Source organism: Vulpes vulpes, chromosome 7, assembly GCF_048418805.1.
Source record: "Vulpes vulpes isolate BD-2025 chromosome 7, VulVul3, whole genome shotgun sequence".
In the NCBI taxonomy this organism is placed as follows: domain Eukaryota; kingdom Metazoa; phylum Chordata; class Mammalia; order Carnivora; family Canidae; genus Vulpes; species Vulpes vulpes.
In genome coordinates this window covers 10,404,373-10,429,564 of record NC_132786.1, presented here as the reverse complement: position 1 = coordinate 10,429,564, position 25,192 = coordinate 10,404,373, and the positions used below count along the sequence as shown (strand labels likewise).

General features: G+C 36.0%; 2 protein-coding genes across 4 annotated transcripts in view; one reads left to right on the top strand and one right to left on the bottom strand.

Annotated features, from left to right (window-relative positions):
• TRIM24 (tripartite motif containing 24) overlaps positions 1–25,192 on the top strand; it is a 98,275-nt gene that overhangs the window by 61,134 nt on the left and 11,949 nt on the right. Inside the window, exons 6-10 of one of the 2 annotated variants that reach the window (XM_072762920.1) lie at positions 623–737; positions 4,199–4,345; positions 13,250–13,367; positions 15,836–16,104; positions 21,285–21,458. In XM_072762920.1, the coding sequence (XP_072619021.1) occupies positions 623–737; positions 4,199–4,345; positions 13,250–13,367; positions 15,836–16,104; positions 21,285–21,458 (823 nt within the window). The remainder of the gene's footprint in view (positions 1–622; positions 738–4,198; positions 4,346–13,249; positions 13,368–15,835; positions 16,105–21,284; positions 21,459–25,192) is intronic. The other variant, XM_072762921.1, reaches the window with a different exon arrangement.
• SVOPL (SVOP like) overlaps positions 23,673–25,192 on the bottom strand; it is a 96,301-nt gene continuing 94,781 nt past the window's right edge. For both annotated transcript variants that reach the window (XM_072762950.1, XM_072762953.1), the window contains one exon: positions 23,673–25,034. The gene's annotated coding sequence lies outside the window, so the exon portion shown is untranslated. The remainder of the gene's footprint in view (positions 25,035–25,192) is intronic.

Here is a 25,192-nt window from a genome sequence, read left to right as displayed (position 1 = left end):
CAGTCTCCATGAAAACGGCATTCCATTTTCTCTAATCAAAGGAAAAACTGTACATGGTATTTGATGAAATATAAGTAGTAGTTAGCTGCTTATTTCAAGAAAATGTGTTATTAAAAATAGCAAACTACTATTGTTCTCTTTGTCTCTGTACAGGTATAATGAATGCTGTTACAGTTAAGATGACTGAGAGTGACACATTTACACTTTCCTGCTGCTTAGTTACAGTGGATACAGTCAAACATTTTCAGAGTCATGGTTTTCTTGTTTATAACTTTTTTTTTTTTTTTGGTCCACCCTTTTAGGCCAAGTATTGATTTTCTTGGATGATTTTCATTATGATCTTTCCAAACCATATTTTCTTAAAATGTGTTCTTTCTCTTGCAATTTTATACATTTGATTTTAAGATTGAATTAAATGACTATGTCTTTTAGAAGAACTATATTTCTGCTGTGTCATTTTCCAGAAAGTCCATTTACACTGAAAGACCCCTAGAAATAGCTGAGCTTTTAATAGTTGAAAACATTTTGGCCTAAATTAGACATTAAAAAATAAATTTTAAATATTATAAGACAATTTTCTGCCTTAGATTTTAGATTTTTCCCCCTTTCATTTAATTTTCAGGATAATTGAAGTAAATCAAAATCAAAAGCAGGTGGAACAGGATATTAAAGTTGCTATATTTACATTGATGGTAGAAATAAATAAAAAAGGAAAAGCTCTACTTCATCAGCTTGAGGTAAGTTACTGTTAATGGACAATATGTTATAGCAATTTAATTCAGTATTTTCTGATGTATTTGTGAATTTGAAATCCCTGCCTTTTTCATACAGTTGTTTCCATTTATGACTCAATAATACTTCCTCTCTATTCCTAAGTTTTCTTCTGCCAAGTTCTACATTGTACCTGACAGTTTATGGCTTAGTGTGTATTTGATAGCACAAAGCACAATGCCTTGCTTGAAGAAGGAGCTCTGTAAATGTTGAAGAGATTAATCATTTTAGATTCATTGAAGTGACAACTTTTTTTTCTGGTCTTTCCAAAATGAAAAATTTTCAGAAAGGTAACTAAGCTGTATTTCATTTTTTTTTAATAATAAATTTATTTTCTATTGGTGTTCAATTTGCCAACATACAGAATAACACCCAGTGCTCATCCCATCAAGTGCCCCCCTCAGTGCCCATCACCATTCACCCCCAGCCCCCACCCTCCTCCCCTTCCACCACCCCTAGTTCGTTTCCCAGAGTTAGGAGTCTTTATGTTCTGTCTCCCTTTCTGATATTTCCTACCCATTTCTTCTCCCTTCCTTTCTATTCCCTTTCACTATTATTTATATTACCCAAATGAATGAGACCATATAATGTTTGTCCTTCTCTGATTGACTCATTTCACTCAGCATAATACCCTCCAGTTCCATTCACGTTGAAGCAAATGGTGGGTATTTGTCATTTCTAATGGCTGAGTAATATTCCATAGTATATATAAACCACATCTTCTTTATCCATTCATCTTTCGATGGACACCGAGGCTCCTTCCACAGTTTGGCTATTGTGGACATTGCTGCTAGAAACATCGGGGTGCAGGTGTCCCGGCGTTTCATTGCATCTGTATCTTTGGGGTAAATCCCCAGCAGTGCAATTGCTGGGTCGTAGGGCAGGTCTACTTTTAACTCTTTGAGGAACTTCCACACAGTTTTCCAGAGTGGCTGCACCATTTCCATTCCCACCAACAGTGTAAGAGGGTTCCCTTTTCTCCGCATCCTCTCCAACATTTGTTGTTTCCTGCCTTGTTAATTTTCCCCATTCTCACTGGTGTGAGGTGGTATCTCATTGTGGTTTTGATTTGTATTTCCCTGATGGCAAGTGATGCAGAGCATTTTCTCATGTGCGTGTTGGCCATTGTATTTCATTTTTAAACATACACTTATTTAACCTTCTGAGAAATTAGGAAAAGGATGTGCCTCTGCTTTTGACATTTTATAGTCAAAAAAAAGCAGTATGTAGGGAAGGATGTGCAAGGCACTTAGGATAGTTGTTTCTCACCATGGTAAGAAAGATATTATAGTCTTCATAGGCTTTATTATACTCATGAAGGTGAAGATCCAAAGTCAGTGTTTGACTCCAACTAATAATGAGGTTATAACCTCTCTGTGGTATATTAACATACTATTAAATGCATGGTATTTTAGTATTCTTTTAGTTCTTTGGTGCAGAAAGAATTCACAGTAAAGCAGCAATTTACAATGAAAAGAGAATAAGAATTCTGACGTTAAAGATGAAAAAGAAAAACACTCCTAGAAATAATTTAATTCAAACTCTTTATTTTGTAGCTGACAAAATTATAAGGTCTTTGTGAGAGAGTCCTCTCCTTGGGAAAGCGTGGTCATTCCCATGGTTTATCAGACATAAAGGAAACAAAGACTAAAGTAATTCTCTGTTCTTTTAGAAACAAATACTTATTTAGTGAAGAAGTGTTCTGTCTAGGCGGCCTCATTTACAAGAACTATTTTTTTCAAAGTTCTGTGATTCCCTTTTTTTTTTTTTAATAGAAGCAGCGTTTAAACAATTTTAAAAGTTTTCCAAGTTCTGCTTAAAATCAAACATCACTTAGATTTGCTTTCTCAGAGATTATTAGCAGTGCGTGCATTGCTGTGGCTCTTTTCAGACATTTCTGTAAATCAGAATCACTTGAAGATAACAAAAGATTACCAGATCCCAAATCTCTACGAATGAACTTAGTCATCAGTACTATTTGTAATCAACTTTATTGACTTATAATTTCTACAGCACCTTTTAAATATGTTAATATTTTCCTGGTTTACAGAATCCTCCTTAAAACAATTGGAGCCCCTTTTATCTAAGAATCCAGGAATCGGCCCAAATAATTGTTAACCATACAGACCCAAGTAACTAGGGCTTCTTATTGTCAATATGCAACCTCTCCAAAAGTCAACAAAACTTATATTCTGTCTATAATGTCTCCAAAGAAATACTGAGGCTATTTCTGACCTCTGTAAAAAACAAGAAATCTCTAAACTTAAATTAGATGTGACAAAGCCATTGAGTGTCATTGCAGTTTTTCCTTTAATTCACTTCAGCACATGTGTATTTTCCCAATTTGAAACTAACTAGGGTCAGGATCTAGGTTCCTTTTTTTATTGAGAATCTAAACCCATATTGGAGTATGACAATTTTACTTTTAAACTTCAGAACCAGTAGAAAACCCTGTTGTCTTCCCCTTTCCTTGCAGATAAAAATTTTTGGATAGAGAACTTTAAGATAACCCAAGTTCAGTGCTCTCTCCTTTTTTTTTTTTTTTTAAGATTTATTTATTTTAGAGGATGCATACACAAACGGGGGAAGGGCAGTGGGAGAGTGAGAATCCTGAGCAGACTCCCTGCTGAACACAAAGTCTGACACAGGACTCAATCCCAGGACCCGGAGATCATGACCTAAGCTGTGAAACCGAGTCAGACACTTAACCAACTGAGCCACCTGGGCACCCCCAGTGTTCTCTGCTTTTGATTAACCTCTGTTCTTGTTTGTCTACTTCCCTTAGAGAAATTCTGTATTCTGATTTTATGTAGCTTTTCTGAGAATACATTGGCACCACTAATCATTTTATCATTTAGCTCCCAAGGTAATTCTCAATAGACAAAAATCATATCCCTTTTAACCACATGAGTGTGTCTACCATATGGCATGACTGGGCACAAAGTGGTTGCAATCAAGACTAGAATGCCTGAAAAGTGAAATCATATGATTGCACAAATCGTATGATCTGGTAACTTTATTAGATTGCTGGATGGTAAATCTTTAATTTGTGAGAATTAAATTTAACAGGCATTTACTGTATCATAGCTAATCCCTGGTTTTTGCTCCTTTTTGGATACTGGAAGATGCACAAATAGAGACTGAAGTTCCAGAATATGTAAAACTAGACCAAGGGCCTGGGGTGGCGGTATGTAGAGGCAGTGATGGCAGTGGTGATGGTGGTTACAGTAGCAGAAGCTCTGTAGTGTTCTGGCAGTTTTTTGTGGCAGTAAGAGTGACCATTTATATACTAAGGGGGAGAAGCACTAAGCATATTTTAAATTGCTATCATTTGGATTCTCAGAGGTGGCAGTTATTCTAATTTGATAATCTGAAAATGACCATTAAAATATATGCAGGACAAATTTCGAAATTTTCTTATTTTCAGAGTCTTGCAAAGGATCATCGCATGAAACTTATGCAACAACAACAGGAAGTAGCTGGACTTTCTAAACAATTGGAACATGTTATGCATTTTTCTAAATGGGCAGTTTCCAGTGGCAGCAGTACAGCATTACTTTATAGCAAGCGACTGGTAAGACAGACTAAGTATGGCATTTAACATACCACTAAAACATAGAAACAGTGGAATTATTGGAATACTTAAAATTCAGAATTGTTCATTGGTTTGTTTGTACTTCATTGCCCTTTACCTATTTTTTTTTTACCTGTTTCTAACTTTAATTGATCAAAAATTTTAAAAATATATTTAACTGCCATTGTTGAGGTATAACTTCAATTTTAATCCATCATTATCTTTGTTTTCTTCTTTTCCAGGTTTTCTCTCAGAGGCTATTGAACTTAATACTAAAAATAATGATAGTAAATATTTCCTAATCACCTATAGTGTGCCAGACACTAATTTTAAGCATTTTCCATGTAATATTCCACTTAAACTTCTACATTGGATTTTGGGGAAGGTTTTTGTTTGTTTACAATTTTTATTTTAATTCTAGTTCGTTAACATATAGTGTAATACTGGTTTCAGGAGTAGAATTTAGTGATTTGTCACTTACATAAACAGTGCTCATCAGAAAAAGTGCCCTCCTTAATCCCCATCACCCATTTAGCCTATCCCCTGCCCACTTTCTCCCCCATCACCCCTCAATTTGTTCTCCATAATTAGGATCGGCCCCCCTTTTTCCCTCCCTTTTCGCCTATGTTCACCTATTTTGTTTCTTAAATTCCATATATGAATGAAATCATATGGTATTTGTCTTTCTCAGACTGACTTGTTTGCTTAGCATGTTGCTCTCTAGCTTCACTCGTGTCATTGCAAATGGCAAAATTTCATTCTGATGGCTGAGTAATATTCCTGTGTGTGTGTGTGTGTGTGTGTGTGTGTGTGTGTATACACTGGTAAGATAGACTTTATCCATTCATCAGTCAGTGGACATTTGGGCTCTTTCTGTAATTTGGCTATTATTGACAATGCTGCTATAAACATTGGGGTGCGTGTTCCCCCTTTGAATCAGGATCTTTGCTTCCTTTGCACTACTAGTGGTGCAATGGCTGGGTCATTTTTATAACTAGGTATACCTAGGGGCACCTGGATGGAACATTCAGTTAAGCTTCCAACTCTTGGTTTGGGCTTAGGTTGTGGTCTCAGGGTCATGAGATTGAGCATGGAGTCTGTTTAAGACTTTTCCTCTGTCTCTTCCCCCCCGCCCCCGCGCCCCCCCCCCCCCCCGCTCCAGCTCACTCACTTGTTCTCCCTCTCTCTCAAATTAAAAAAAAAAAAAAAAAAACTAGGTATAACTATCCATCTTTATTGTATGAATAGTGAAACCAAGGCACAGAGTTAAGTAACATGCCTAAGGTTATTACACAGTAGGAGGTATAACCAAAATTCTGTCTTGGACACCTGAGTTTAGAGGCTGTGTTTCTCTTGCTGACAGTACATTGTTTACTCTGGCGTCCATGTATGGTACTGTATATTGCAACCCCATTTGCTATGGAAGAGTGGCTGTGTGATTAGATGAACAATTTTGATAGTAGTTCAGAACCTTGCTACTGAAAATATTTAGTCACTGCAAACTATTAATCACCTGAAGATTCTCATTTAAGAGTTGTAAAGTGGAGCCAAATTCTATATTTCTTACAAGCTCCTGGGAGATGCTAATGCCACTGTTCTAGAACTATGCTTTAGTAGCAAGGATCTAGAAGATACTTAATCACTGGAAGTCAAACCATATAAACATTTTTAAAAATTCCTGCCTTACCTTCATTTTATTAAAAGATTCCACAGAGAGTTATCCTTTGAAATTGAATTAGGACATCCAAATCAGTTTTCTGTTCACCTATTCCATTTTTGGAATCAAGTGGCAGAATTTTTCTGTGACCATTTTGTAATAAGGAAATATACTTCTGGATAAACTTCTATAAACTAGGTTCAAATATTGAGTTCAAGACTTACTAAAAAAACTGATTTGTAACTATTTCTAGAACTACTCCTAATCATGAATTGTATTCACTCAGAATTTTTCTTTCATAATATTTAATGATGTACTCTTTCTTGAGTCTTTTTTTAACTGCTTTATTGGTGTAATTAAAAACAGCTTCTGTATAGTACGTATCTTCTCTGTTTTCCTGAATATTTTTCTGAGAGTTAAACAGAAAAAGAAGAGTATAAAATGAAAGAATTGTCTTTTTTTCAATTAAGAATGAAAATTATGAATATTGAATATTGTTACTACATATGTGTAAGAAAACATTCATATAGATATTTAGTAACCTGTTTAAAAATTTCTCTAATTTTATTAATGTTTTTTTTTTTACAATTATGAGAAAACAAAATAGGAGATGAGATTACTTAATCTGCAAAATGATCTCTTGACATAGGAGAGAGGGAGGTTATTCTTTATATTATACATAGGAGAAAATGAGTTTGCAAATCATAAAGAATCAATTATAAGGGACCAATACCTAATTGACAGAATTATTTTTTTTTCTAATTTTTAAAAGCCTGTGAAATCCAAGTGGGCCGTTAGGCATTACCAATAGCCAGTGTAGTTAATAAAATGATTTGTCTTTAATGTATACAGAGCTGAGGTTCACGATTATTTGTAAACACTTAACAAGAGTTTCCAACCTCGAAAATTTTGAAAACTGCTGTATTCTACAACCCTGCTCTTCATAGTTCTTATGCTTGGTATATATAGCCATGTTTACTCAGGTTATCTTTTTAAAAATTGTTTTATTTTTCTTTTTAAAGATTTTATTTATTTATTCATGAGAGACACAGAGAGGCAGAGACATAGGCAGAGGGAGAAGCAGGCTCCCTGGGGGGAGCCTGATAGGGGACTTGATCCCAGGACCCCAGGATCATGACCCAACCCAAAGGCAGATGCTCAACCACTGAATCACTCAGGTGCCCCCTAAGGTTATCTTTCAAATGATGGCTTTTATGTGCTTAAAAAAAAATAAGAAATGCCTTGCAGGCCTGAAATTTCAAGCCTAGCTTGCAATTCTCAGTTCATCTTTTTGCTATAGGAATTGTGGTCAGTAAAAGACCCAGTGGAACAGTGGAATCTTTTCAGAAGTCCAGTTTTAAACAGATTTTGAAACATTTTCACAGTATTTCCTCAGGATTCTTCTATCAACCTGGTAACACTGAATTTATCCTTATATTATGTAGAAGGAAGGCAAGAAGTATTGACAGAAGAAAGACCAGGAGAGTAAAGCACTATCATTCTTGTTAGTAGCTGTGAATATTTCTATACTACTAGAATTAGGAAACTATTAAGTTATAAGTAGTAAAAAGGAATGCTACAATCTCTTTTCTCCTTTTTCCCTTTCTCCCATCTAATTACTCTTAGAAGACCTTTATGTTTTCCCGAATGTCTCATTGCTAACACTTTGCTTCTAATCCTTTGGACTCACAGTATATGATGCTGTCTTGACTGGGTATTGGTGCCTTTTCCTAGAATGCTGCCTCTTTCTCCTGAATAACTAATGTTCATCATTTTAGAGACTACCAGCTGCAGTTTAGATTTGTCTTCCTTTCCTCTTGGCAGCCTTTCATGACCAAGACTGGATTGGATTTCTCTTCTATGTGTTTGCAAATCCTTTGTGCATATGTCTATCATACAATTATTGATTTTTATGTACTATTGTATTTGCATATGTTTCTATGACTCATTAGATTTTATACTTCTCAAAGGTAGGAATTTTGTATTACTCAGTGCTTGATGTATAGGAATGAAACAAAAGATTGATGGTGAAAATATGGCAGATAACATCTTCTGTCAGAAGCTCAAAGTATAGACAAAACTGCATGTTAATTTTTACAGCATTGGAAATTCAAATACTAAATTTCTTCTTTAAGTTTATTTTAACTTCAATAGAAAGGAGACAGTGTTGCTATCTTGAAAGCTGTTTTGATATCTTTTATATTTCAAAAATTTTTTTCATCTTTTTCTTTTTGAAGTTAGCTAAGTTTTCAATGTGAAACCTGAGTTCATTTAAGTTTAGATACATCTGAAAAGATTAATAAAGTATAGTTAGTTAATGAACCTTATGTTCTACACCAGCCAGGCTTTATGATTTTTCAGAACTATCTAAAACATTTGTCAGGAATTTTTTTATTTTATTATTTTATTTTATTTTATTTTATTTTATTTTATTTTATTTTTTATTTTATTCTTTTGTGTATCAGGATTTTTGACAGAGTTTACATTTTATATGGGTAATAAAATAATTTGATAGTAAGAGAGCTCTTACATCTTGACAACAAAATACATCAGGAAAAAAATTGTTACTTCAAGGAATAGTTTGGCCAAATTTGGTATTACTTTTAGACCTTGGCACAACTTAATTAGCAAATAGATGCTAGTTATCTGAGTTGTAAATAAATTGTCTTTTTTAGCTTCTCATCAGCAAAAGGGATTTACAGCATAGCACCTGAAAGGGGGAAAAGTATGTCCCAAGGGTTTTATTACCTCATAGTTCCTTTTAATTAGAGCTGATTTTCTTTTAAGAAAGTGCTCACATTTCTGATTTTAACCATTTTTTTCTGTGCAAATGATGAAGGGAAAAATCTTATGTCATAATGTAAAGTGATAAATGTAGAAAGAATAGTAGATGGTAAAGAAGCACATTTGGTCACTATCATAGAGGTAATTAAGGAGTCCTCAGAGTATGCTAATCTAGTGAGTAGAGAATTGACGGAACAGGATCTCAGTGTAATCTTAGAATACCTCTTTGCAAAACACTAATCAGTTACAAAGGGGGAAATCCAGTGAATTTAAGGTGGAGAAACAGGGCAGCAAAATTGCCAGGTGATGAGGATTTGTATCAGCAACTGTGGGAAAGATTGAAATCCTGAGCTTCCCGATCTGATGTACTAAGAAATACACATTATCATTTGTGTGGAATTCCTGACAAGAATGCTCTACTAAGTCTGCTCAAGAGGAATTCTACTTAGACCCGGGTTGAAGGTCATCTTGCATAATATAAGGCCTGAGCCATCAAAGGACATGAATGACAGGGAATGATTAAGGAACTGCAGAGACATGGGAACTAAATACAACCTATATTCTTTGAGAGCATCCTAGGAAGTACCCTGTTGGGAGAATTCCCATTTGAATATGGTCTTTGGATTGGATGGTAGTACTGTGACAAACATGCTTTCTGAATTTGGAGCTTGCTGCTTATGTTAGAGGATCTTTGTGTTAAGATGCACTCACTGGAGTGTTTGGAACAGAACTTCATGTTTGCAACTTGCTGTCAAAAGGTTCAGAAAAAGACAATAAGAGTGTATGTGTGCAGAAGCATTTGGGCAGGCACGGAGACAAATGTGCTAATAATACATTAACAGGTGGGAAATCTGGGTGAAGAGTGCTTTTTAGTTTTTCACAATTTTAAAATTATTTCAAAATGATTAAATTTGGGGAATGATGAAACTAGGAAGGAAAGTTCTTGGAATGATTGTTATGGTTTGCATATTAACATTTTTTTACAATAAGAACTGATAGAGGATGCAAAAATTTAAGAAAGGGAGAAAAACTTAGGGAGAAGAACATTGTATTGACTGCTATATGCTGCACTACACACTGTGCCATGTATTCCACATAGTCCCAAAATAATTTCATGTTTTATGCCTAAAATGTATTATAGCTATTGGAAATAGTTTAGCAACTGAAGTAAGTTTATTTATTCAACGCTTACTTATTGAATACCTGCTGTATTTCAGACAGCATTCTAAGCACTGGGAGAACAGAAAACAGAATCTTTTCCTCAAGAAGTTGCATTTTAGTGGGAAGAGATAGTACTGAAATAAGTAATACCATGTAACAGCATACATATTTTAAGTGCTCTAGAGAAAAGTAAATTAAGGAAAGAAGTTGAAAGAGGGTGATATTTGAGCAAACACTGAAAAAAGTGAGGAAGCAAAACCTGAAGGAAGTAAATATTTAGGGGATACTCTGGCAGAGCATACAGCAAGTGCAAAGATGGAGATGGGAGTTTTTGTGATATGGATACAAGGAGTCCTGGGGGGCCCGAGCAGAGTGAAGGAGCAGAAAGTTAGTACAAGTAAAGTCAGAAAAGTAATGCAAAGTCAAATACCACAAGCATGGTAGTTCATTATGAGGACTTTGGTTTTTAATCTGACTGATATGGGGAGCCATTGGAGAGGGGGGTCTTGAGGACAACAGAGTATGATTTACATTTTAATAATCACTGTGGCTGAGAATAGACTATAGGTATTTGAGGGCAAGGAAGAAATAAGGGAGACCAGTTGGAATCTTACTGCAATAAGGTGGCTTTTCCAGGGTGGTAGCAGGAGAATTAATAGAGTTGATGAGAAAACTGGTAGGATTATCCATATCTTTTAAGGATAGAACCAGTAAGATTTGCTGACAGGTTGAACGTAGGGTGTGAGACAAAGAAAGGAACTAGGGACTAAGCAGTAAGGAAAATAGTGCTGCCAGTAGTGGAGATAGGGAAGGTTATAGGACAAGTAGACTTGAGGAAAAAGATCAAAAGTTCCCTTTTAGACATACTAAATTTGAGTTGCCTACCAGACATCAGATGATGAGTAAGAAATTGGAAATGCAAGTTCAAAAAAGAGATCCAGGGATCCCTGGGTGGCGCAGCGGTTTAGCGCTTGCCTTTGGCCCAGGGTGCTATCCTGGAGACCTGGGATCGAATCCCACGTCGGGCTCCCGGTGCATGGAGCCTGCTTCTCCCTCTGCCTGTGTCTCTGCCTCTCTCTCTCTCTCTCTCTCTCTCTCTCTCTGTGTGTGACAATCATAAATAAATTAAAAAATTAAAAACAAAAAACAAAAAAGAGATCCAGACTTGAGATACAAATTCAAGAGTCATTTATGACACTCTATGAGATCACTAAAACTATGTGTGTATAGGAGAAAAGAAGGCAGTTGGAAGACTGAAAGAACCAACACTGGAGGCTGCAGTGGTGCATTGGAATCCAAACCTATTCTCAGTGGCCACCAAAAGTAGTAGTTGGTGGAATATGAGCAACACCACGAGAGTATAATATACTGAAAGCCAAGTGCAGGAAGTGGCTTCAGGAAAAGAATGGGAGGAGGGGAACAGAGAGCAGTAAAAATAGCCGGTAAAAAAAAAAAAAATGAAGTTTTTTTAAAGAGTTTGCTGTAAAAAAAAATAAGGCAAAAAAACGGGGCAGTGGATGATAGAAACGGAGCCAAGAGTTTTGTTTTTAGCCAGCAAAAGTTAAAACATGTTTATATGTTGATAAGAGTGATCCAGTAAAATGGAAGCCTAGGTGAGGGAAGACGTCTATGAGTAGGCAAGAAAGGTTGGGTACTGCTGCGTAAGTGGAAGGACTGGCTTTAGAAGCATGGCCATTTAGGGGCACCTGGCTGGCTGTCGGATAAGCATCTGACTCTTGATTTCAGCATAGATCGTGATCCCAGAGTCCTGGGATCAAGCCCCACATCAGATTCCATCCTCCGTGGGGGAGTTTGCTTGAGCACACATGTGCTCTGTCTCTCTAAAATAAATAAAATTAAAAAAAAAAAAAAACACGCCCATTGAATCCATTGTAATAGGAGGAAACACTAATATAAGTGGTGAGAATTTGTAGAAGGTCCCTGACTATTCATTCCTACTCTCTCAGTAAAAGTATAAGCAAAATCAGCTGAGATTGAGCATGAGGGAGGAAGGAGGTGGTAGAGATTTGAGAAGAAAATCTGAATAGTCATTTAGGAGAGTAGGGAAGTAAAGTACTAGAAAAATGTCATATGATAGCCAGCCAAACTTAGGGGCCCACATGAAGTAAATAGTCATGTGTTACATAGTCCAGTTATATCTGGCCAAAACTTGGGTTTAACCAGGGTTGTTTGGGGGAAAGATCGAGAGGGAAGGAAGTATATGTGATGGAAAGAGGTATTGAGGGTATATGCAAGGAAATGATTATGGTGATTGACCCTGGATTTCAGCTGGGTAAGGTTCCTGGTAAGGTGAGATCAAAGGATGGGATATTATAAGAGCAAACACATGTAGGACCTTTAAGGTTTATAGGATTATTGGTACCTAGAGGAAGTAAGTTGAGAAGAAGGTTCAGCTGGTTGGATATTAAAATCTCAAGAATTATGACAAGAGTGATATTGGAGATGGTGATAGTGAGCCAGGAACTCAATTCTTCAACTAAGGGAGAATGATCAAGTATTCAGCGGGACCACAGTGTGGAAGGAGGTTGGCAGCGGTGGGGGGTGTGGTGTGGTAACATGAGATTCAAAACAGAGGAGCAAGGAGAACCATCCCACTAGCAGGCCTAGTTATGGGCTGTACTTACATCTCCTGAGCAGAGATTGTACTTTCCATAACTCATTAGCCCTTTAAGTTTTGAATCCTTCTTTAAAAAAGTAAGTAAAATAAAAGAGTGAAATGTGTTTTTAAAAATTATTTTACAAATATTTAGTTGGTGATTCTCTGAAGTTTTAATAATTCAAAAAATTAACCATAACCTATCACTTTAAGATACTTTTCAGTTTTTTTTTTAAGATTTATTTATTTACTTATTTATGATAGAGAGAGAGAGAGAGAGAGAGGCACAGAGACACAGACAGAGGGAGAAGCAGGCTCCCTGTAGGGAGCCCGACGTGGGATTCGATCCTGGGACTCCAGGATCGCGCCCTGGGCCAAAGGCAGGCACCAAACTGCTGAGCCACCCAGGGATCCCCACTTTTCAGTTTTGTATTCAATAGTATAGCTAATTGAATTATATTTCAAAACTTTTAACATGTTTAAAAAAAAAAAACTTGACATGTTTTGGAAAGAAAACTTTGTTGTATATGTTGTTGTAAAATATGTTGTATGTCCACATTTTATAACTTAGATACAATTATTTTGTGTTAGCATACATACTGGAGACCATTTTTTGTGTATTTACTTAATATATTGTTTGCCTGATTAAAGACACCAATGTTTAGTTGTCTTTCCTTTTTTCTAGATTACATACCGATTAAGGCACCTCCTTCGAGCAAGGTGTGATGCTTCCCCAGTGACCAACAATACCATCCAGTTTCACTGTGATCCTAGTTTCTGGGCTCAGAATATTATCAATTTAGGTAGGCCTTTATGTCGATTTTCTCAAAGTGCCATTTGTTTCTGGAACTATTAATGATTAGGACACATTATTGAAAATGTATTTCCTTCTACCCATGAAGCGCTTTTATCACCTTGTTTTGAAGGCATGGAGTTTTTGCCAGTATTTTATAAATGTTATGTATATGTGTGACACATGCATGAATAATACAACAACACATGTAAATAAATGGATGATAGGAACATCCTTATGACTCACAGGTGTCTAGACTTTGGGATTTAGAAGTTTTTTTCCCCATAGAATCTTGCTTGTATGTTAACTGTAGGTTTATTAGAATGGGGTAATGAAACTTTTCACTCATGACTGACTGCCATTGATACAGGATTTTTTATTTTTGGAGTGTTTTCTATTAAAATAGTATTTCTCATATTGGCTTACTTTTTATACCCAGTCATGAAGCACCTAAGGATTCATTTGCTTGATCTTGCTAGGGAAGATTTCTTATTTTTTTATATTCCTTTTATGTAATAACTATATTTAAAACTGCCTAATTGGAGTATAACATGCATATAGAAAAGTGCCCCAGTTTCAAATATTAGAGTCCACTGACATCATAAAGGGAGACTATCATTTTGGTAAGATTAGGAGCTCAAATATCTTTGCAGGCAGCTCACCAGGAAGTTATTTATCTTCCTTTCTTTATTTGCTAGTAGAAAAAGTCTTCACTTTCTACCTCTTAATTTCTCACAGGAAAACTAAAGAAATAGAAGTCTAAGAATTCCCTATACCTTCTTCATCAACCACCAGTGTATTCCCTTTGATGACAGTTTTTGGTCTCATTGACCGTGTTTCAAAATCCTCAAAGATAGTTGCTGTCATTCCCTAGGCTAGATTCTGGGTAGGAAAGGAAGAAATGGCTAGAAAGAGAGCCAGTGCTGTCATAACATACCAAGAATGGAGGCAATAAGCTTACGCAAATCTCATCCACACAACAGAAGAACAAAAAAGGACAGCGATAAAGTGACCTCTGCAGCTCAATTGCAAAGTGCATGCAGCAACGTATTTATTGATAGATAGCAGGCAACTGGAATCACACACTCCTATATTACTAAAAATAAGCATCTTAATGCAAAGTGCATTTATAAGCATCTCTTACCCTTCCCCACTGAACCATCACACATTCAGCTATATGGAGAACATAAGCAGTCATGTACAGGAATACATATACTTTTAAGCATATCACAGAATAAACCACATGATATAGTAAAATTAAGAATGTGTAACTATATACACATAAATGGATAGTTTTAGATAAATCTGTATCAGCAAAAGCAAAATAAAGACAGCATCTCTGTTGTGAAGTTTGTGAAAATCCTATAATAAAATCGAATAATATACTGTAAGACTTCTCAGAGCTATCATTTATAGCTGTGAAAATTGTCATTTACAATGAGATTTGCATTTTAAATATTCTAAGAAGGAGACAAGTTTCCCAAACTTGTTTATCCATGGCTTCTGAGAAACATCTTCTAGAAGAGTGCAAGGGGAAAATACTAACCTAGATCAACATTCAGTTAATGTCTTGGTGAGTTTGGGTAAGTTGTTTAATTTCCCTGAGCCTTAGATTCCCTTATCTATAAAAAGGACTTTAGCAAGGATGTACGTAGACCTACTCTCATATTGCCTAAACACAGTGAGTATGTAATGAGTGTTAATATTTTTTAGGATATTTATGCTTATTAGAAGATCAGAAACATTTAATTGAATCTCTACTGTTGAAGTCAACCTTTGCCTTATGCTTTGATCAGATCTACTGACGGCACCTTTAAATTCTAAGTGTAACTATAAGCCAAATTGCTGTCTATCAGAGAACTGATGTAGTATGCACTGTGAGAATATCAAGAACTTGAGAGATTACTAATTGTTCCTACTAACGAATCGGAAATACATTGTGGGAATTTTAGAACCAATGTCAGGTTTCCTTGTTTTGTTTTGATAACAGTAGTTCTCAAGGTATAGTATGAGGCTTGTTTAGGAGACCCCGAGGCCTCCCTTTTCCAATTACATGTCTGTGTGTGGCTAGTTTTCTGCATATATTTCAACCTAAACAATATATCATGACAGATAATGCAATGACAGATAGGAGAATTCAGCTTTTAGTCCAGACATGTAAAGAGATTTTTTTAAATATAAAAAGAATAATACGACTCATCACTAATTTTTTGAAAAGTTTTTTCATAAAAATGTGTTATTCTGGGTTTATTTTTAAATGAATTAAGAGGTAAAAAATGCTTTTAATAGTTTCTAATATGGTAAAATTTGACTGCTAGAACTTACATAAACCTCGGGGCCTTCTATTTTTAAGAGTGTAAAGTGTTCCTGAGACCAAAAAGTTTCTTGGCAATTTGAAGTTCAGCAAAAATAGCCTTACAAAATACAGTATTTCACTATCAGAAAAACTTAAGAACTTAACCTTTTCTCTTTAATTAGGTTCTTTAGTAATTGAAGATAAAGAGAGTCAGCCACAAATGCCTAAGCAGAATCCTGTCGTGGAACAGAATTCACAGCCACCAGGTGGTTTATCTTCAAACCAGTTATCCAAGTTTCCAACACAGATCAGCCTAGCTCAATTACGACTCCAGCATATGCAGCAACAGGTAATGGCTCAGAGGCAACAGGTGCAACGGAGGCCAGCACCTGTGGGTTTACCAAACCCTAGAATGCAGGGGCCCATCCAGCAACCTTCCATCTCTCATCAGGTAAATTTGGAAGCAGGCCTGTCCTAACTTAGATAATTATAATAAAATTGTATTCAGCATCTCTTAAAATAACCAAGACATCTGTCATCTATGATTTAAATATATAAATTTATAAAAATTTATCAAAAGTATCCCTAACTTAACTCCTAGTTTTTAGTCCTTCTCAAAAAGGAATTAATAGTTTATTTGGCTCTTACAACTATTTTCATCTTCTCTTTGTTATCTTCAAATTATAACAGAGGATAAATGATTGCATTCCTAAACAACCCATGCCTATGGCTGATGGTAAAGTTGTGTATCTGTAACTCATTCTTCCTGTATTATGCTTCAGAATGATTTATACTTCATACTTCAGTTATTTGGTCTTTGTGGGATTGCAGTGTTCAGGAAAATCACAGTGTGTCTTAGAAACTAGGGTAAAATGAAATAGAAAAGGGTTGGGGAGTGGTTCATTAGAAATTTCCCTTCCTTAGACTCTCTTTCTGAGCAGATATTCCATGAACTATTCTTATTTTTACTAGATATGAAGTATTCCATTTACTTTTAATCCTATTTTTGCAGATAAGTTTATACTCTTTGTTAAAGAGTCTCGCTCAAGTTAGATCTGGGCATAATTAATAATAAAAGTTTACTCAGGAATGTAAAGTCTAATTCATACAAATTGTTATTTACAGTTACATTTATTAATTTATACTCTTCCTATTTCTGAGAAGGATTTGAAGTGGTGTACTTCAAATGGAATGACATGAATGATATGGAATAAGGTTTAATAAGAATCAAAGTGTGCAGAACTAGGCTAAGAATTCTCATTTTACTTGAGAATGAGACTTAGATCAAGGTTTTTTCTCAACCAAAGAAAACAAACAAATACTATCTATATTATTTGATAAAAAGAAAAACTGCCTGTTAATTAGGGAAGAAACTTTTTACTAGTATTTTTCTAGCACTAAGAGGAATGTATAATATGGTTCTTTATGAAAAAGCAATGTAATGACATATTAGTATTTTTTATAGCAATTTTACAAAACATAGAATTGCTCTTCTTCGGGCTCTTACTTCAATACTGAATATAAAATTGTAGACATATGTAGATCCTGATTTTGTTAAGTTGCTTCTGTGAAAGCCGAAAGTGATTTATTTAAGGCTTATGGCTTTCTAGTAATTTGACTAAGAATGCATGTCGAATCCAGGGGAATATAAATATTCCAGTAGATTATTCCTCTAGAACTTTGTTCTAACTCACATTTTCATGGGAAGTGATTAACAAAGAATTTAAGAGAGCTTTGGTGAGTGTTCCTTGGGAAAAGACTTGTACACTTTAGATACCAGGAGCACAACTGAAAGAGTTGAAATTTTAAGAAAATTGAGTAATTTTATCATTACCTCTGTAGACTGGATCCACTACAGGTAAACTTCAAAGAATACCAAAATATTTCTAAAGATAAATTTGAAGAGAAAAGAGAGTTGAGTGCCTAGAGCTAAGCATTTGCATAATTAATATTTATCTTAGGTGTCTGGGAGATAGAAAGGTGATTTTTATTTAATAGTTTATTAACATGGGGGCACCTGGATGGTTCAGTTGGTTAAGCCTCTGCTTTTAGTTCAGGTCAGGGTTCTAGGATCCTGGGATCTAGTCCCATGTCAGATTCCCTGTTCAGTGGGGAGTCTGCTTTCTCCCTTTCCCTCTTCCCACTCATACTTTCTCATTCTCTCTCTCTCTCTCTCTCTCAAACAAAACTTAAAAGAAAAGTTTATTAACATGAAAAAGAATAAATATTATTTGCGTTCATTGCCTTCTCACTAAGAAGGAACTGAGGTAATGAGTAGATATTATGTGACTTGGTCACTCTGTCGTTCTTTATAAGCAGTGACAAAATGAAAATGACCTCTGAGCCTTTGGCCTATATATTTCAGGAATTTATTTTTTATCTTATTTTCCTCTCTAGGATTTACTGGTACACAATCTATATAATGCACAGTCTCTATTCAACCTAATTTTCCCCACTTAAAAATAAAATAGTTTTCACATCTTTTGGTTATTCCCTCAGAGTGGTGTTTTCTATTATTCTCAATGACTCCTGAATCTTTTCTCATATTTAATCTCTCACTTTTATGTGTTCTCTTCCAAATACTCATATATTTTTCACTAATTATTCTCTTCATAAGCTTTCTCATTGCTCTACCAAAGCTATATACTTACTATCTATAAGGAAGTTGTGTGTGCCTCTGGCTTTGTGGGTATGTTTAAATCATACTCTACATCTGTCCATAGGACATGGGCAATTTAAAGACTACTTCTAAAAATTGCTTACATGGGACGCCTGGGTGGCTCAGTGGTTAAGCATTTGCCTTCAGCCCAGGGCGTGATACTGGAGTCCCAGGATCGAGTCTCACATCGGGCTCCCTGCATGGAGCCTGCTTCTCCCTCTGCCTGTGTCTCTGCCTCTCTCTCTCTCTCTCTCTCTCTCTGTCTCTCCTGAATAAATAAAATCTTTAAAAAAAATAAAAATTGCTTACATGAGTTGTTTTTTATAGAAGTAGGATATAGAACTAAGGGGTAAAAACTTGATAAACTGTGCATCTGTTTATTCAGCACACAGTCTATATTCCATTGGACAGATCACAGTTTGTTAGAGAACACTGTCACCTATGTTTTATACATAATTCATAGCAATAGTTCTCACTCCTGAGTCAGATTTACTGCTGTGGAGATACTCTTGTTCATTGCATACATTAATTTTTCCTACACAGTGGATGTATGTTAGAAGGACATCTGGTATCTTTCATGGTTATCTATGCACAATTGGGAAGTACTGACCTGGAATACAATCAAAGCCTATAATCATGAAGGTACTTAGAGTGAGGATGAGGATAATGATGTATATGTTTGCTTAAGCGCTCAATTATTTCTCTATTCTGAATTTTCCTCTTGTATCTTCCTTGCATAGTAGTTGATTCCATGTAATTAAAGTAGCATTAGTTTTGCTTTTTCTCTTATGTTCATAACTAGTTCCTAATCTTATTCTTCAAAGTTGCCTCCCCTAAAACAACTATAACAGTTTAGGAGAGGGGAAATAAAACATCTCCTGTCTTACTAAACTGTGAGCTCTTGATGGCAAGGTTGACATTCATTCCCACACCGAGTTCTCAGAGTACAGTATTCTAGCATCAAGTGTCATTTCTTGACTGTATCAATGTATAAATCTCAGACGGGGTGGGGCTGTGAGAGTGGGGTAGCAAAGGACTAATGTAATTCCTTTATTCTCTTTTAAGGACTGTTTTGGATGATTTCCCACTTTTTAAAAAGTTATCTCTTAGAAAAATTTAGAAATTTTCCACTATTTCCCTTGTAATTCATCAACTGTCTTCTGTTTGTGTTCCTCTGATACAAAACCCTTCAAGTTCCAAAACTTTGAAAATCAAAGAGAATCGCTATGGATTCAGGCTTATGCTTCTGTACAGTTATGACATTTTCTCTAATATTTTTCTCTTCTTCAACCACAGAATTTCCTTTGGTCTTGAAATAGTATCTAAATCTATTTTTCATTGGGTCTATAATTGCTGGCCACTCTTGAGAGTTACTGAGAGTGAACCCAGTGCCAACTAATTTGTAAGAGAGGGAAAAGAAGCATTTACCCAGGAAAGGAGAGTTAATTCCACAAATGAGAAAGGAAAGCAAAAATAGCAGGGCTACATTTTATAGCTGTCTTCCTTCAGAGGGCCAAAAGTTTAAGTGCTGCTACTTCAGCCCTACAAATTTCTTTCTTTCTTTCTTTTAAGATTTTATTTATTCACGAGAGACACAGAGAGAAGCAGAGACACAGGCAGAGGGAGAAGCAGGCTCCATGCAGGGAGCCCGACATGGAACTCGATCCCAGGTCTCCAGGATCACACCCTGGGCTGAAGGCAGGTGCTACACTGCTGAGCCACCCAGGCGTCCCTAGCCCTACAAATTTCACATTTGTTTGTCCCCTATTGTATATGGAAGTTAATACTTCCCTTTCTGAGAAGTTCTAATCATATATAGTTTAGAGAGCCTAAAAATAAGTATTTACTTTGCAGTAAGTTGCTAACCAGAGAATCAGTTCACAATGAAACTGTGACTGACATACAAGGCTACCTTTTTTCTATAACACTGATCTCAATTTCCAGGGCTAGCATTTATGCACAGAGTAGGCTTGCCTTCCCAGCTCTTGCCCTGTCCTGTAACCCACCAGTGTTGTCCTTGGAGGGTTTCCATTTGAAATCTCTTTTCTTCTAGGGAAATTCATCCTCTCATGTGTAATTAGTATCTTAATCAACCCCCAGCTGAACACCAGAACGTGGTGAGGACATCCCAGAGTAGATTTGGATTAAAGCTCTAGTGCTGCCTTTTACTAGCCGTGTGACCTTTCTCAAGTTCTCTAAGCTTTCTAATATTTAGTGTCCTCACTTGTAAAATAAGGGGAAGGTGATAATGAAGTAACATATGTAAAATGCTAATCACAATGCCTGGCATATAGTTTGACCTCAGTAAAATCTAAAGCTCATTAATTTTTAAATGTTATTAATATCAGCTGTTTTCATTATTCATAATTTATTGGTTGAGTGCAAACTTTGGATCCACAGTGCTTGAGTTTAAGTTCCAGCTTCATCTTTTATTATCTTTGTTAATCTGGGACAGGTTATTTAAATTCTCTAACCCTGGTTTCCTTTTCTGTAAAATGAAGAGGATCCCCGCCTCATGGTATTATTATGAAGATTAAATGAGTTCTATCTTGTAAAGCCCTTAAAGCAGTACCTTGGCATGTAACAACTGCTCAGTAAATGCTAGCAATTATTATTCTACCATCGCATTATTTTAGGAGATCCAAAGAGGGCAGTTCTTTGCAAAATGTAATCATCAGGGACTTAGAATACCGAACACAAATTTTTCCTACCTCCTAAGATGGCCTAGGTCCAGTCCTTTTGTAACCTACTTAAAGTTGGAAACCCCTCTCCCAAAGCTCTTTCCTGATCAGACTTTTCACATAGCCTATACACATTCTGGAAGGCTGCCTCCTTCCCCCATTCCTTTGTTGTAGAATTAAGTTATTCATCTGTGACTGAGTTGCTACCTTTCTGTGAACGTTAGAGAATTCTCTATAATTTATCTTTCAAGAGATGATTGTCACTAAATTGGTTTAATTTCTTTTTTCCAGCAACCCCCTCCACGTTTGATAAATTTTCAAAATCACAGCCCCAAACCCAATGGACCAGTTCTTCCTCCACATCCTCAACAGCTGAGATATTCATCAAACCAGAACATGCCACGACAAGCAATAAAGCCCAACCCACTACAGATGGCTTTTTTGGCTCAACAAGCTATAAAACAGGTATATATATTTACTTTCTACAGCTTCTTGTTCTGCTTCTCTATTTTCAAATCACATCGAATTTATAGATAAAGCAATGAAGAGCAAGTGCAAGCTTTTTTTTTTTAAGACTTAATTATTTGAGAGAGAGAAAGCATGTGAACAGGGGGAGGGACATCAAGAGAGAGGGAGAGAGAATTCTCAAGCCAACTCCCTGATGAACATGGAACCCAACTCAGGGCTTAATCCCAGGACCCCGAGATCAAGACCTGAGCCAAAACCAAAGGTTGGACACTTGAGCCACCCAAGAGCCCTCCTCCTCTTTTTTTTTTTTTTAAATAAATGTGAGTTACAAAGTTTATTACAGACAGGCCTCTAGAGACAAAGCTAAGAGAAAGGGTCTTGATTTGTAACTAACAAGAAAAATCAAGCCACTTATATTGGTATTGGAGTGAAGGCCCAGAATAATCAGTCATAGATGGGTATGGATTTTGGCAGTATTGACAGGTGTAGCTTTTAGTTGAGTTCATTAAGACAGAACTGTTCTAACTAATACAGGTTATATTCTATAAGAAAGAACATAAATGAATCTTTAAATCATTACAAGAAGACTTCTTAAAAACAAACTGACAGTTTTAATATAGGGCACATATACATGTGATTAAGTTAAATATTTAAGGTTACATATTAAATCTGATAAGGTTTATTATTTATATTCATAATGTTTTCAGGTAAAAATATTTTCTAGATATGACATTACTTTTTCACAATTAAAAAATTCTGTCTTCTCCAAGCACCTGTGTCAACAGTCTTTCCAACTTAACACTTGTAGATTGATTTCAGTTTTCAGTTTTTTTGCCAAGACTAAAATAAGGAATATGATGCTATTTCCATAATTCTCTGACATTCATTTAATCAAATTATTTGAAAATTCTATTCTAAAAATTACACACACTTGGGCACCTGGGTGGCTTAGAACATGATTCTGGAGTCCTGGGATGGAGTCCCACATTGGGCTTCCTGCAGGAGCCTGCTTCTCCCTCTGCCTATGTCTCTGCATCTCTCTGTGTGTCTCTCATGAATAAATAAGTAAAATCTTTTAAATAAATAAATAAATTTTAAAAATAAAAAATATATACGCTGTTATAATTAGTTTGGTTTTGCCATAATATCACCAAATTGGGCAGCCCGGTGGCTCAGCGGTTTGGTGCCACCTTCAGCCCGGGCATGATCCTGGAGACCCAGGATCGAGTCCATGTCAGGCTCCCTGCGTGGAGTCTGCTCCTCCCTCGGCCTGTCACTGCCTCTCTCTCTGTGTCTCTCATGAATAAATAAATAAAATCTGTAAGAAAAATAATATCACCAAATTTTCTTAAGTAATAGTTAATAAAAATACTTTTAAATAAAAGGCATAGCTCTCTATTTCATTGGTAGAAGGAGGTACAAAGGGCCCAAGCTACAGCTTAGCCTTAAATTCTGTTTACTTTCCTAATAATTTTGTGACCTTGTACAGGTTTAATCTTTTAAATGTCATTTGCCCCAACTATACATTGAGTACCTTGAAGAGTTGTGCTGAGACTGAGTGCTAACATATATAGAAGCACCTAACACATTCTGTATACACAAATGTGTACTCTCCCTCATTTATTATTTTTGATGGGTGGACACACCATGGATGTGTTTTAAAAGGTTTTCTGATCAAAAATGTAAACATGAATGAATAAATGAACAAAGAAGGAATATACAGTGAGGAATTGGTTTTCAGTTGGTTAATTTAATAAACTATAGCATATTTGCACAGAGAATACATTTAGCTATTCCAAAAATGCAGTAATCTATATATGATTATGTGGGGAAAAACCATGTTCTAGAATTTTTGTGGGGTATTACCTCATTTTTCTGATTGTGTATTTGTTTTATCATGTATATAAATCAGGAAAGATATACTTTATCTTTAAAACTGTGATTATTCTATGGGAGGGGAAGAGGATAAGGGTCCAGAGAAAAAGAAAAGGATGACGGGTGGGTAGGTGATGAAGAGGACATTCACAGGTTTCTTTATGCATTTTTTCAGTAAAGAATATAAATTAGATTTTTCAAAATTGGAATGCTTCTGACATTATACTCTATATAGTGCATAGTCTATCCATGACTGCGTTGGGGGATTTTTATTTTCCCTTGTATAAAGATACCTCTTAGTTGCTTTCCTTTTCCCCTATATTTTATTATGAAAAATTTTAAGATTTTTTTTAAATTTTTTTATTTATTTATGATAGTCACACACAGAGAGAGAGAGAGGCAGAGACACAGGCAGAGGGAGAAGCAGGCTCCATGCACCGGGAGCCCAACGTGGGACTCGATCCCGGGTCTCCAGGATCGCGCCCTGGGCCAAAGGCAGGCGCTAAACCGCTGCGCCACCCAGGGATCCCTATTATGAAAAATTTTAAACACAGCAAGTTGAAAGACTTGTGTAGAGGACAAATGATTCTAGTTGCCTTCTCATTTTTTATCCATATACTCATCTGTTATTCATCCATCAATTGAGTGTTCTTATTTTTTGATAGATTTGAAGTAAATTGTAGAGAGCATCATGGTTCATCTCTGTACTTCTCATTCCTAACCTCTTTGTTAATATGTTTATCTCACCTTTTTTTTTTAACATAAATGACGAAGAGTTTCCTCAGTTGTTTGTTGAGGTTTAATTACCTGCTCATATATAAGAAGTGAATTGAAAAAAAAAAAAAATCCTGAAAGCCTTGGTCTGGAGCTAATGTCTGATGAGTGAGGTTTCACTCTAGACCTAAGGCTACATGGCAGATTTATTGGGAGAATTTCTAGCATCACCATCTTTAAGTCTTCTTAGGCTAGTCCAGTTCCCAAAGGATCTTTCTGTCCTCTGCCTGAAGTGAAGGACCTGGCTGCTTCTTGAAGCCAGCATGGGTAAGAAGAGCGTAGTGGGGCCAGTGGCAGAGTGTGAGGGAAGCTCAGCATTCAGTGTAAGTACAGTTTCTTAATCTTCATTTTCAGTGCAGTACCTTTCTGCCTTCTGGTAAACCTGGTGCCCTTCAGTCAAATGACATTGTTTTACCTGTTTTAGAGAATAAACTTCTAGCCTTCATCTCTGGGCATGAAGAAAGTCCATATTATCTTGGGGTAACAACAGGTAAAGTAGGAAAGGAAGATGAGCTTCAGTGCTTCTTAAATAGACTTTCCCCAGATTGTCTTGTGGTTCGGCCCCAGATTCACCTCTCGTGCTTCTAATTTAATTTCCAAGCCCTTAGAGGGTTTGTATAATGTGTGTTCTCTGTTTTCCCCACTAGCTTTATCAAATTGACGAAGTGGTTTGCTCTTTGTCTGTCTTCTTTCCAGCTTCCAAAATGGGATTTCTGTCTTCTCTCCAGTTTTCTTTGAGTCAAAAGCCTTAAAAATTCCCACATAACTTACATTAGTTTCAGATGTCTCAGAGGCAGAAGAAAATGTATGTGTTTAGCTCTCCATCTTTACCTCAGAGTTGCTGTCTATGTGCTTATATTTCTTTTCCAGTATGTATAAGTTTTCTAAGATGGGTTATTGTGGTTTTCTGGTGCATACTGTTTTCTGATTTAAAAAAAAAAAAAAAAAGATCAGTGCTTTTTATTTTTTATTTTTAGACAAGATTAATGAAAATTCTATATACCTGTCCATCTTTCCCCCACCTGACACCTTTCCATTCAAATTACAGTTGAATTCAAATAGCAGAATGTGTCTTCTACTTT